Consider the following 12,565-nt stretch of genomic DNA (forward strand, 5'->3'; position numbering starts at 1 on the left):
ACCGAGCAGTGGAAGGGTCTGCCCAGGGCACGGGGCCTCTGCACTCCAGGTCGGGTGTGCAGCGTGGCCTGGCCTCTGCAGCAGAGTGCAGGAGCGGCCCTGCCTTGTGACCTCAGGGACTCAGGCACGGCTGAAGGTTAGCCAGACTGCGGATAACTGGCAGGATAGTCTTACCTGATCTCCTCTAGAAATATCTTCTCTCCATGGGAGCAGAAAACTTAGAATAAATCCTTGTTGAAGAAGGAAGAGACGGGGTGCAGATGGGCACGGCACAGGCTCGAAAGCCGCTGGGTGGGTGGTTTTGGTTCTGGTTCTGACTGTGTCACTCACTTGCCGCAGGCAAGCTTCTAATCTCTGGACGTCCCTGGCCTGATGAGGTAATGATGATTCTGCTCCTGGGATGTGTTATGAGAATTTAATACAGACGTGAAATGACGGTTGCTTAGGATTACCTAAGAGGAGGGGGCACTGGCAGGGCTGAGTTGCTCAGTGTCAGATTCTAGGCTGCGTAGAAGATCCACAGCCCAAGACAAGTGATGCTCTCGGGCGCTTCAGACCAAAAACCGGAGTCAAAGAGCTTCAGCGCTGTGCAGTGTCATGCTTGGTTGCTCAGTCGTGTCTGGCTCTGTGCGACCCCACGGACTGTATCCTGCCAGGCTCCTCTGTCCATGGGATTCTCCAGTGAAGAATAACTGGAGTGGGTTGCCTTTTCCTCCTCCAGGGATTCTTCCCCAATCAGGGATTGAATCCCTGACTCCTGCATTGGCAGGCGGATTCTTTACCACTGCGCCACCTGGCGAGCCCTTCAGGAGCATGCCCAGCATCAGAGTGGCAGAGCCAGGACTCAAATTTAGCTCCAGGTAGCTTCAGGCCCATGCTCTCAGAACAGTGCCAGGCATGTGGTAAGTGCTTTGAGAAGTGGGGTACTGCTCCCAGCCCCTTGACACCTCCTCTGGCTCATCCCTTCAGATGGGAAGATTAAGTCCCAAAGAGGGAAGATGACCTGCCACCCCAGGCCCCAAGCCCAGTAGAATCCATGTGTTCATCATCCAGGGAAAGGTTTGAAAGGCGAGGCTGCATGAGCTCCGGGTCAGGGAGGAAACGGATGGGGCTGGGGAGGTGCCAGCCTTAAGCCCCTCCTAGGCAGCAAGTCTGGGGGATCCGAGATTCCTTCGAAGTCTAGCGTGGTACCTCACAGATTCATACATATCTGCGGTTTTATCCATGAGGGAAGCTGGTAAGGGAGGTGGTGCCTGAGCTGCACAGGTCACTCACCAGTGGGGAGAGAGGAGGCTGGGGAGGCAGGTTAGCCTGTAGGAGGCTTCGCTCACATCCCAAAGGAAGCATTTCCCACAGGACCTGCGGAAGCGGTGCTTCCTGTGCAGGGACCATCAGAGAAGGGCTATGCTTTCTGCTGTTTCATGTGGAAACTCAAGGAAAGAGTCTGAGACCAAGAGAGGGGAGGAAGCAACCCTCCTGCCAGCCAAGGAGCCGGGGGAGGTGGCATGGAGACAGAGACCTCTTAGCTGGGGCTTGGAGGCCCCCGGACCTCTGTCAGCCTGGGAGGGCAAAGGAGCCTTCATGGTGGAAGGAACAGCCCCTGTGCCATAGGTGCCCAGAAAGGGGTCCGGGCAGTGGGAGAGGCCAGGCTGCTGGTTGGGCCGGAACAGAAGACAGGACAGGCAGGCTGGCTGGGACCCGAGGGGAGCGACCGCGAGGGGCGCCTGGGTGGAGTGGTGAGCGGCAGAAGCAGTGGGCGCCTGGGCTAAGTGGTGCCCAGGGCTCGTCCTTCGGTCAGTCACCTGGTCCCTCTGGATCCGCACCCACCCGGTCCTTCCCCACAGCCCCCCAGGAGATAGGAGAGGCTTCTGGAAGACACATGGTGTCACCAGGGGTCGGGCCCCTCCCCCCCAGGCCCCTGAGCTTTCTGGAATCAGGTGGACAGGAGGGTTCTGATAGGTTGGCTGAGAAGCCTCATTAAAGTTTGACACAGTGAAGCCCATTAGACGGCTGCTGGCGTATCAGTTTCCCAGAGCCCAGGCCGGCGGCGGAAGGAGGAGAGGTGAGTGGGCAGGAGGCGAGCGGTGGGCAGGAGGCGAGCGGTGCGCCCCCAGGCGGCTCCCGGGGCCGCGATGGCCAGCAGGGAGTGGGCCTTCCACTGCTTCTGCTCCTGCCGCTGCCACTGCACCGTCCTTTGCAGAGTGAACTGTAGGTGACGGGAGCCCCTCCCCGGCCCTCCCGCTTCACTCCCAGGTGCTCGGGTGGGGGTGGGGGCAGGGGCAGAGCCCTGGGTCCTGGGGCCAAGTCCCTTCACCGACGGCTGCAGGGTTGAGGTGCTGTTCTGGCTAAGGCCTTGCAGGAGGGGTGGGCCGCCATGGTAGGTAGCGGACTCCGTGGTGGTCAGCGTGGGCTCCTGTCCCAGCAGCCCCGTCCGCGTAGGGCGCCTGTGGCCTTGGGAAGTCACTCACCATTTCCAAGCCTCAGTTTCCCCCTGATCTGTGACACAGGTCTGGGAGGCTCCACCCTGGATAGTTGAGCAGCTTAATCACGGAAATGGCACAGAGGTCCTTTGCATGATAAACCTGACCAATTTTATTGCACCTTATCCTCTTTGAGATTCTTTTCGAGGTTTGTTTAAGTCCTGAATGGAGCTTATTAAGCAAAGGAGGGGGAAAATGTCTTACTTGGGCAGTAATTATCCCAAGCACCGGGCTGAGTGGGACTGAGCAGGCTGGTTGGCGGCGTCCTGGCCTGGAAGCTGGGAGGCCTGGGTTCCAGCTCCATTTGTCCCAGTTCAGATGTGTTCTCAAGCAGGTCTCTCCCTTTGCCCCACCTCAGGGCCCTTCTACGCCAGGAGGGGGGGCATTCCTCTCTGGCACCCCGGGTGGCACCTGGGCCTCCTGCCGTCACCGTCAGAGTGAAGGGGTCTGTCCCCTCCGGGGAGGGGGGTGGGGTACTGGCTGGCGCTTAGTTGTGAGGCTGGGGGCCGCTGCTCGCCGTGTGGTCCTGGGCAGCCTGCCCTTCTCTGAGCTGCAGCCTGAGCATCTGCCCATGCTGACCTCTGGGTCTTCAGGTCGTTTCGACGCTGGCCGCTTAGACACAGCTTTAACCGCCGGTCACCCTGGGGTCGAGCCGTAACTGGTGGGCCCAGGGTTGAGGGCATGCTAGAGGCTTGTAGTGGAAAACGACCCAGAGGCAGGGTTATTATCGTCTGTGATAAACCATCAATTTATCAATGCAGTGATAAATCGTCTGGCTCTGTGACCTGAGGAAAACAAAGCCAGCTGCCCCACGTATCAGCTGACTCTTAGCCTAATTTCACTGGTAAGGACTGGGCTGAAAAGTACACAAGATTGACTTTAAGCAAGAAGCAGACTGGCAGGGTGGCGGCAGTCAGGATTTGTCTGCTGTTGAGCCAAGCTCGGGAAGTGGGGCAAGCCTCCCACCCCACAGGCTTCCTGAGCACAGAGGGGACAAGGCAGCTGTCTGTCTGTTTGTCGGTCTAAGCAGGGCTGGTGTGGACAGAGCCCTGGGCTGCTGACATTTGTCCTGGGCGCTGGTCCCAGCTCTGAGACCAGGTCCTGTGGGGCCTTGGCAGGGTGGCTCTGAAGACCATGGCCAGCCCAGATCACAGGCCTCGTTCCCACGAGGACTCCTCCTTGCTTGGCAGGAGGAGCCTCGACACCAGAGGGGAAGGCTGCACCCCATCTCAGAACTCATTGGCTCTGGGCCCGTGCAGGACAGAGGCGCCTCAGGAGACAGGAGAATGAGCCTGCAGAGAGGTGGGGAGTCTGGGGGGGCTTGGGTCTCTGCCCAGCGCGGGCCAGGTGGCTGTCGCTCGCTGGCCAGGAATTCCATCAGCACCACTGAGCAGGTGCTGGGTCCGTGGTTCCTGGCGCTGCTGGGGTCTCGGGTTCCATCCTCTCCGGAGGCCCAGGAGATTGCCTGTAGAGGCCGCCTGGAAACCTAGCCCCTCCCTGTGTCCCCAGTGGCTGGGTGGGTGTCTTGGGGCCCCATGCATGTTAACGGGTCGCTGGAGGACGACTCTTCTCAGGAGGAGGCATATCAGCGCTACCTCGGCTCGTCCGCCCACCTTGGCGGGGCAACCAGAAGTACAGTACCTGGGACAGGAGCCGTGAGGCCTGCCCTGCCCTGCCCTGCCCAGCCAGACTCGGAGTGGAGTCACAGCCGAGTGCTTGCCCCCCCATGGGGACTCTTCATTACAAGGTGCTGCGGCCTGCTGGTACATAGACGTTCAAGAGGAGGGAGAGGATCTCACAGCCCCAGGATGGTCTCTGTAAACATCCTGTTCTTTGCAATTGTAGCAACCGAGAGCGGGGTGATCCTCGGTCCCATCCTTCTCGCCTACAGAATCCTGGAAGGCCAGAGGCTTAACTAGTCAGCACTGCACTCTGGCAGGAAGCTGGGTCTCCTGGCTCCAGGTTTGCTCTGGAGGGGATTGTACAATCTGAAACGGTCCAGAGAGGCCAGCTGGGAATGGGGAGGGGCTGGAAAACAGGAGTGGGGCCAAGGGGGGCTGCAGGGGGAGCAGAGGATGGTCTGTCCACCATCCAGACCAGTGTCTGGTCCTGACCAGGATTGCCGGGAGCAGCGCTCGCTGGGAGAGGGGACCCGGGGCCGCCTCTGGGGCTTCTCCTCCCTCGATCTCTTCAGGGTCTGCACACCTGAGAGCCTGGGGTCCAGATCTGCCTGCTAGGTCAAGAAGACTGGTTTGCACACACCTCGCCCAAGTACTGTGTGTGCAGGGCACCTGCGCGTGGTCGGGAGGATGGCAGCAGGCAGGCCAACCCGCCGCCTCCCTCCCCGAGGACACTGGCGCTGAGAGGCTGCACAGGGCGGGCGCCTGCTGAGAAGGGCGGCCAGGGCGCCAGGCCAGAGCAGGCCCCTCCGCCCTGCCCGGCTACCACCCTGCCTCTCGGCCCACTCATGCTCCCGCCCAGACTGTTTCTCTGCTCAGCGCCTCCCACCCTCTTCAGGACGCTCTGCCCTCTCCTCCCGTCTGGTCCCCCACCGTCCTTTCCTGGGAGGTGATGGATGTCTGTGGGCGCTGAAGGCCCCATGGACGGAGGGCAGTCCTGGCGTCTTCTCCTTTCGGCTTGCTTAGGGTGGGATGCAGAACCGTGCCTGGCTCCAGGGATGAGCTGAGGTGACGTGAGTGGCACCTGGGTGTCTGGCTCAGCACCCTGGCACACAGCCTGGCGGCTGCTGCATAAACCCAAATCCTCTCTCCCCGTGTCCCACCCACCCGTGCATGCCCAGTGCCTCCGCTGCTGGTGACCACAGGCCCCCTGGTCGCGTGTTTGCCTCGTGAGAGGCGCGTCCCCAGCTTGGCCGGGGACCATTTTCTAGCCGGAGGGAGGGCTCTAGAAGGAGCCACCTGCTTGGTCTCGGTAGTTGTTGATCATAAGACAGATTGCCTGGGGCCCAATCTTTCATTTATTCAATAAATATTTGTCGAGTGTCGACCGAGTGCCAAGGACTGCAGTAAGTGCTGGGAACGAGGAGAACAGGACAGTTATGTTCCCGGAGGTGAAGTTTGACAGCTGTGCGCCCGGGTCCTGCACATGCGGGCCCGGGTCATGTCTCCGTGTCCTCGGGAACAAGGGGCCCGGGCTGTACCCCCTGCACCCTGGAGCGTGACCTCTGCCCTGCCTGTCCCCTGCCCCCTCAGCAAGGCTGGGGTGGACTGCGGGGTTGGCCCCTTTGTTCCTTCTCCTGGAAGCCTGATCCTGTGCAACCAGCTTTTCAGCCGTCTGCTCCCCCTATGCCTTTCTGCTGAACCAGGGCAGCGTCCCCGGGGGCGGTTGCACCTCACCCTGGAGTCTCAGCCACAGATGGAGGCCAGGGACGCCACACCAGGCGCTCTCACCCCACCCGCCAGCTGCCCTGCTCCCTGTGGAGGGCGGGGGTCACTCACCCTGCTCACAGGTGAGGGGCTGAGGGCCATGGCCTGCCCCAGGTCTACCTCTGATCTCAGACCTCCGGCCCCGCCCTCCCCTTCAGTCCGGCCTGCCGCAGGGCCCTCAGTCACTCACACCACTCGCCTTAGGGCCATCACCTCCCACCCCTCTGGGGCCTCCACTCCCCTTGTGGATGCTTCTCAGGTGGGCTGGTGGCCTGAGACTGGCCAACCTCCCCCGCCCCTCTGGCTCTGTTTCTCTTCCGTGTTCCCGCACCTCGTGACCCCAAGGGTGATAGGACCTCCTTTCGGGTCAGCAGCTTGTAGGAATGGGCGTCTGACGCGCCTTCACCTGAAGCTGGAACACGGACCTCGGGCCGAAGTCTGCTGCTTCCCTCTGTGTCCTCAGGACTCAGGCCAAGCCAGCCCCTCTCTGTGTGCAGACGGGGGCTCCCTCAGCTGCAGCCGCCACCGCCTTGGCTCATCAGGGTGTGAGCCCTGCTGCCGTGGGCGGGACCCACAGGACGCCAGAAACAGGCCCCTGCCTCTCCCGACGCTGGGTCCCTGGCCCCCGTCACATTTTCCTCTCACGTGTCTGTAGTGCGAGTCAGGCTCTTGATTATGACTTTGCAAAACTTGTTTGAAGTGAGAGAGAAGGGCGAGGGCCATCTGGAGCTCCCAGACTTGGCCAGCTCCCTGAGCCCCGTGGCCTGGGGCAGGTCCCCCCACCCCTCAGAGCCGCCAGCACCCACTCCCGGAGGGGCGGTGAGCCTGGGCCCCACACCTCGGTCAGCCTCCTCTCTGAGCAGGCACGGCTGTGGGGAGCCCTGTGTTCCTGCGGCTCATCTCTCGGTTGGTCTTACTTTCATCTGAGAAGCTCAGCCCTGTTCCTTCCCCTGGGCTTTTCTCCTCTGGGCTTGGCAAGCACTCGTTCCCCCAGACCTTCCCAACTCAGTTCAGTAAAGCACGCCAAGCACCTGACGTGAGCCGGCCTTGAGCGCCAAGTGAGAAGCGCGGGCCCTGCCCTCAGGAAGCTCAGGGTCTCGGAGGGAGAGGAGACCCGCCGTCCGGTCAGGGTGGTATCAGTTAGAAAGCAGTGTTGTAAGACAGGCCCTTGGTATCAAGCGGTGGGGGGCAGGCGGATCTCAGCGGGCTTCCTGGAGGAGGCAGCTGCGGAGCTGGGCCTTGAAGACTTGGCAGTGAGGGAGGTGTCCGGGGGTGATGAGGGGCCCGCAGAGTCGGGGAGGGGGCGCACAGCAGGTGGTGGCCTTAGTGAGCAGGTACCACAGGCCTACTGGGGGCAGGGGCCGCTCTCCAGGAGAAGTGGCCGTGGGGATGGGCTTGAACTGGACCCCGTAAGGGTCAGGCTTGTGTCTTCCAGTGTTGGTGTGGAAGATGAATGTGGAGAAAGGGAAGAGGGTGGAGGCTGAGGGCCCCTCGGTTGACAGTGGCAAGGGTCCGGGAGAGATGCTGAGGCAGCCGCGCGGGGAGGGAGAGGCGGGTGGGCCCCGTTGGGATCTGAGGAGGCGGGCTGGTGGGGGAGTGTCCCCACCTGGATCCCAGAGGCAGGGGCACAGCTGGCCCAAGACGGCTCCGGGGCAGGGGAGGCTCACCCGGGCCTCCACCTTGGCTTCTAATCACACCACCAGGAAATGACACGGGACACTGGACAGACGGGAGTGGTGACAGCTGCCCAGCACTCCCACCCTGAGATGCCAAAGCAGGAAGCACTGTGGACAGGCTCTGCCCGAATGTCCCAAGGGCCCTAGCCCTTCTGGAGGGCAGCGCCTCCTCCCCATCCTCGTGCCTCTGCCACGGGGCACATGGCCAGCAAGTGGAATGGACCCGCAGGACGGAGACGCGCCCCATGTGACCCTGGACAGACCCCTTGCCCTGAGACGGAGGGCCTGCACGTCCTAACGCGAAGGACCCTCGCAGCTCAAAACCGACCTACGTGTCCTGCGGTCAAGAGGAACGAAGGCCTTACACAACCAGAGTCATCGCTCCCTGCTCCGTAGTGTCGAAAGGCCCAGCCGTGTCACCATGAGAGCCGCGGGGCTCCGCTCAGCCCGCCCTACCAGAGGAGGACCGGGCCGGCCGGCTGAGGGCATCAGGAGGCAGGCCAGGCCAGCAGGCAGGGCGAGGGGTGCACGCCCCGAACGTCCACAGCAGCTCGCTGCCAGCTAGGATCCTGGCGTGGCGCGGCCGGCCCCAGCCAGGCAGGGGCTCCAGAGCACGGGCTCAGCCCCAGGAGAGGGAAGATCCAGGCCCGGGAGCTGAGGCCGGAACTCTGCAGGAGTCCGGGTTTCAGGCCTGATCCCCAAACACCGGGCTGAGTGGGCAGTACTGCCCGCCACGTGGACGCCAGGCAGAGCCCGGGTGCTGTCCGAGGGCTGCACCCCTCACCCAGGGCTCTTCCGGCCAGGCTGCCCCCTGCACGCCTCATCCTTCAGGCCAGTCTCAGTAGACACACACTCCAGCTGAATTTAAGAAAGGAAGTGGCATTTCTCGGGTAGTCTGGGCCAGGCTCTGCTGCTGACAGCTGTGTCACTTAACCTTTTCTGGGCCATTCCCACACCTGTTACAAGTCTTCCTGGGACCTGTCTGCTGGGATTGTGAGAATTAAAGTAAATGTAAATTAAATTAAGAAAAGTGTCTTTGACGCCATGGTAAAGCACTGTTCTTATATTCTGGCTCTGGTTTCCTGAGAACAAGGAGGGGAGGAGCCCTCAGGCCTGGGCCTCATGGAATAGGAGAGAAAAAGACCTCCCTTCTACCGTAGATTTTTTTTTTAATTGGGATTTTTTTTATTGATCTTTAAAAATTCTCCCAACACCTATACTGAACATATTGACAAACCAGTTTTTAAAAGGAGCAGAATTATTGTGTGTTGAATAGATGGAGCAGGAAAAGGGTGTTTAAAGACAGAGAGAGAAAACTAGCGTTTCTCTCATTTCTCCCGTGTGCCACCAGGTACATACGTGTATGTGGTCACCTCTGTTGGAGAAGGAAATGGCAACCCACTCCAGTGTGCTTGCCTGGAGAATCCCAGGGACGGGGGAGCCTGGTGGGCTTCCACCTGTGGGGTTGCACAGAGTCGGACACGACTGAAGCGACTTAGCAGCAGCAGCAGTCACCTCTGTAAAGAGCCCGCAGGCGTCTTCTCTCTTGCCCAATTGGGTGCAGCCGTGGGTGCCCAGCAAGGCAGGGTCTCCCAGGGAGGAATGTTCCTGTAGTGCTGGGCGGGCCTCCTGCCATCAGGCAGCTGGCCCACTGCCCTCCACCTGGACCCTCCTCTTTCGCAGCCAAAGCATCCACACAGGAACCAGGAAGTGGTAGACAAGGCTCACAGAAAACTTGACCGCAGCCCACGGCAGGGCCTATGGCTGGGCATTGCCGAGTATGGAAGCAGGCTTCCAGCACAGAATGGGCTGTCAAGTGTAGGAACACAGAACAAGCTTCCGCCCGTGTCATCACCCCTAGAAGTGGAAATGAGGCCTTCGTGGGCGTGGGTAGGTTGGGTTGGGACCTCCTTGTTGGAAGGAACCCGCTCCCTTGGGAGGTCAGGCCTCCGTCGCCAGGAGGGCGGCCTGGAGGCACCAGGGGCTCCGGTGCGGGGCAGCAGGTGACCTGTTTCAGCTTGGAGATTCTGTTACCCTGTGTCCTGCCGTGCCCCGCTCCAGGGCACACACGGCTAACCTCCCAGCTGCTTGGCGCACCCTGCGGGACGGGCCTTCTGCCCATCGTGGATTTTGTCTTGCTCTTGAGCGTTGCTGGCCCCTCACCCTAGGTTGGAGATGACGCCCCTTGCCCAGCTCAGCCGCGAGGCGTGAGGCCAGCTTGCCCTGGTCCCTCCCCCGCCGCCCTGACTGCCTGCGGTTCCCCGGTGACACCTGAGGTGACACCTGAGCCGGCCAAGAGAATGAACAATCGGTTTTTCTCAGATTGGAGCCAAAGCCTGATTTTCTTGTAAATGAAACACAGAAGCAGTCCCTGTCTGAACACTAGGCACGCGCGGCAGCCCTTGCCGGGGCCCTGCCTTCAGGGTCAAGGGCAAGAACGTGGCCCGGAAGGCTCCACGGCTGCTCGCTCATCCTCTGCGGCCCCCGTCACCTGCCCTCACCACACCTCCGGGCTCCTGGGTGCAGGCAGGAGGGCATCCCGCCGTGGGGAGGGGTACGGGCTGAAATCCCCACCCTGACTCTTCCTGCTGGAATGTCGCACCCCTGCTCACAAGTCGGAATAAAATGGACCCACTGGGTTGGCAATTCCAAGTTAGAACGGCTTCGTGGGAAGTGGGGGGACTGTAGCTCGAGGTTAGGGGATTGAGGGCAGGGTGGCAGCTGAAGAAGTGGCAGCCACAGGCGCCATTCAAGGGGAAGGAGAGAGGGATCACCATGAGAAGGGATGAGCTTGAACCCTGTAAGTGGCTCCACACGAAGACCCACAAGAAAAGGGACAGAGGGCTGATGAGAGGATGGGGTGGGCCGGGGCGTCGCGAGGCTGAGAGCCAGCATGAAACCGTCTCCTGGGGGACCGGGGGCAGAGGCGGGGCAGCCCCCAGGGGTCCTCTCCCCCGTTAACCCACAGGCCTTTGTGCTTCTCTTCCCTGCAGGCCCCTCCAGCCAGCGTCAGGTGCAGAATGGCCCCTCTCCCGACGAGATGGACGTCCAGAGAAGGTAAGTCCCCCGGCAGAGCCGGCGTGGAGGGCACACCCGGGCGGGGGCGGGAGCACAGGCCTGGCCAGAGAGGAGGGGGAGGCGTTCGTCGCCACTTGGCCAGCGACAACGTGAGCGTGTGGTTCCACAGCGGGGCACCGCTGACTCCGAAGCCTCACCGTCAGCCTGGCAGAGTCCCGGCCCATCCGCTTACTAAACACCCTCCCAGGTGTGTTAGGTCATCGTCCAGGGACCCGCACGTGACCCGCCAGGCCAGTCTGACTGAGCCCGTCTTAGGCCCCGTCTCGTGTCTGTCTGGAGGCCTTGTGAGCCCTGGTCTCTTGTCGGAGGCCTTGGTGGGTGCCCCGCACGGCCCCCCCAGTAGGGGTTAAAGCAGACAGAGGCCACAAGGGCGCTCTGGGCTGCAGCCGCCCTTGGGTGGCCAGGCCGGGCTGTGTCCTTATCCTCATGGGGCCAGCCTGTGGAGGAGGCTGCTCCCATGGGGTAGGGTGACCCACTCCCCGCCCCTCCAGGGCGCGTCTTGAGTGTCTCGGTCAGCACTGTTGTCCTGAAGTTTCAGGAGACCTCACGGTGGCTGAGGAGCCGCCGCCTCCCCAGTCCCTGTGCCAGAGAGCAGGGCCAGGCTGTTAGCCCACCCTGCTGGGCAGGGGCTCTGCATCTCTGAGGGCCTGGCATCCCGGCTCTGTGGAGCCGTGCTGGGAGGCAGGCTTGGGCCATATCCTCTCCGGGGGAGCAGAAGAGGACCTGACTGCCAGCCTGTGGCCAGGCTCAGGCAGAGCCTGAGGTCAGGGCTGGGAGTCTCTCCCCTGGCTGAGGCTCTCAGGTTCCTCACCTGGAGCCTGTCCCCTGCCCTGAGTGCCTTCGGCCCCCATGGTGGACTTTGTGACCCTGGGCCTCAGTCTCCTGTTGGGAGGTGGCAGTGTTAGCAAGGGAAAAACGGGTGTATGCTTCCTAGACGTGGGTCACAGAGGCTTCTGTTTGTTCATTCCTAGCTTCTTAGAAGAATGCTATGTAGCTAACTAGGGCTTTTGCACACTTTGTCTCATTTTAACGCTCACATTAGCCCTCGGGTTATCGTTACCCGTGCTGTTTCTCACATGAGCCACTGAAGGTAGGAGAAGAGAAAGGAAGCAGAAGTTAGGAGCAGAACCAGGACTGGCCCCGGCTCAGCCCTCTGCCAGCTCCCAGGCCGTCCTTGAGAGGGACGGGGGTCCCATACAGACCCTGCAGTTAGGCTCTCAGAGCTGGAGAATCTCCACCGCCAAGTCCAGCGTCCAGGGCCACCGGCTGCAGAGGGCGGTTCACTTTTGTCTGCAGTCGGTGTCCCCAGGCCGAGTAACCCCTGGAGATCAGAACCGCAGGCATCAGACTCCAGAGCAGGGACCTGCTGGTCGGGACGGAGGGAGGCTGGGAGAGGTTGCGTGTTGCCCACGAGGGATGCAGTGAGCCCAGCACAGAGCCATCCTGTCTTCTCACTGCCAGCAGCCTGTGTCCACAGAAGACCAATTCCTCTCGTGGAGGGCTTCTGGGCACGTGGGTCCTGCTGGAGAGGCTGGAGTTGGGGGTGATATTTCGGCAGTTTGAATGGAGAAGCTTAATGCAGATGCTGCTGGGAGCTTTTCAAACATCTTTAGTGTCAGAAGGGCCTTTTCCGGGATTTTTTAGATATCAAGCACAGTCCTTCCAAGAACCCATGACATGTGTTCTTATTTATGGAGAGGCATCTAGGCCCAGGAAAGGGAGAAAGCTCCCCCGTGACTCCCAGAGTGGGGACCAGAAAGCGCTCTGCTGCTCAGTGGCCGCACAGCGAGCCCTGCGTGTTGCTTCTCCTTCCTCCAAGGTGCACGCACTGGCAGCCCCGTGTGCCTAGTCCCCACTAAGCACACCCGCAGCAGCCAGCCCCATGCCAGCGCGCTGGGAACTGGTGTTGCAGAGGCACGGCCGCAGCCTCTCTCTCTGCGGGCGC

At 61.4% G+C, this 12,565-nt stretch overlaps 1 protein-coding gene across 16 annotated transcripts in view; it reads left to right on the forward strand.

Annotated features, from left to right (window-relative positions):
• Window positions 1-12,565, forward strand: part of EVL (Enah/Vasp-like) — a 108,710-nt gene that overhangs the window by 80,574 nt on the left and 15,571 nt on the right. For all 16 annotated transcript variants that reach the window (XR_011562706.1, XM_070775709.1, XM_070775702.1 and 13 more), the window contains exon 4: window positions 10,536-10,599. Coding sequence is in view for 15 of the 16 variants with exons in the window: in XM_070775709.1 (XP_070631810.1) it covers window positions 10,536-10,599 (64 nt within the window). In the remaining variant the exon portion in view is untranslated. The remainder of the gene's footprint in view (window positions 1-10,535; window positions 10,600-12,565) is intronic.

Source organism: Bos indicus, chromosome 21, assembly GCF_029378745.1.
Source record: "Bos indicus isolate NIAB-ARS_2022 breed Sahiwal x Tharparkar chromosome 21, NIAB-ARS_B.indTharparkar_mat_pri_1.0, whole genome shotgun sequence".
NCBI classification, from domain to species: Eukaryota; Metazoa; Chordata; class Mammalia; order Artiodactyla; family Bovidae; genus Bos; species Bos indicus.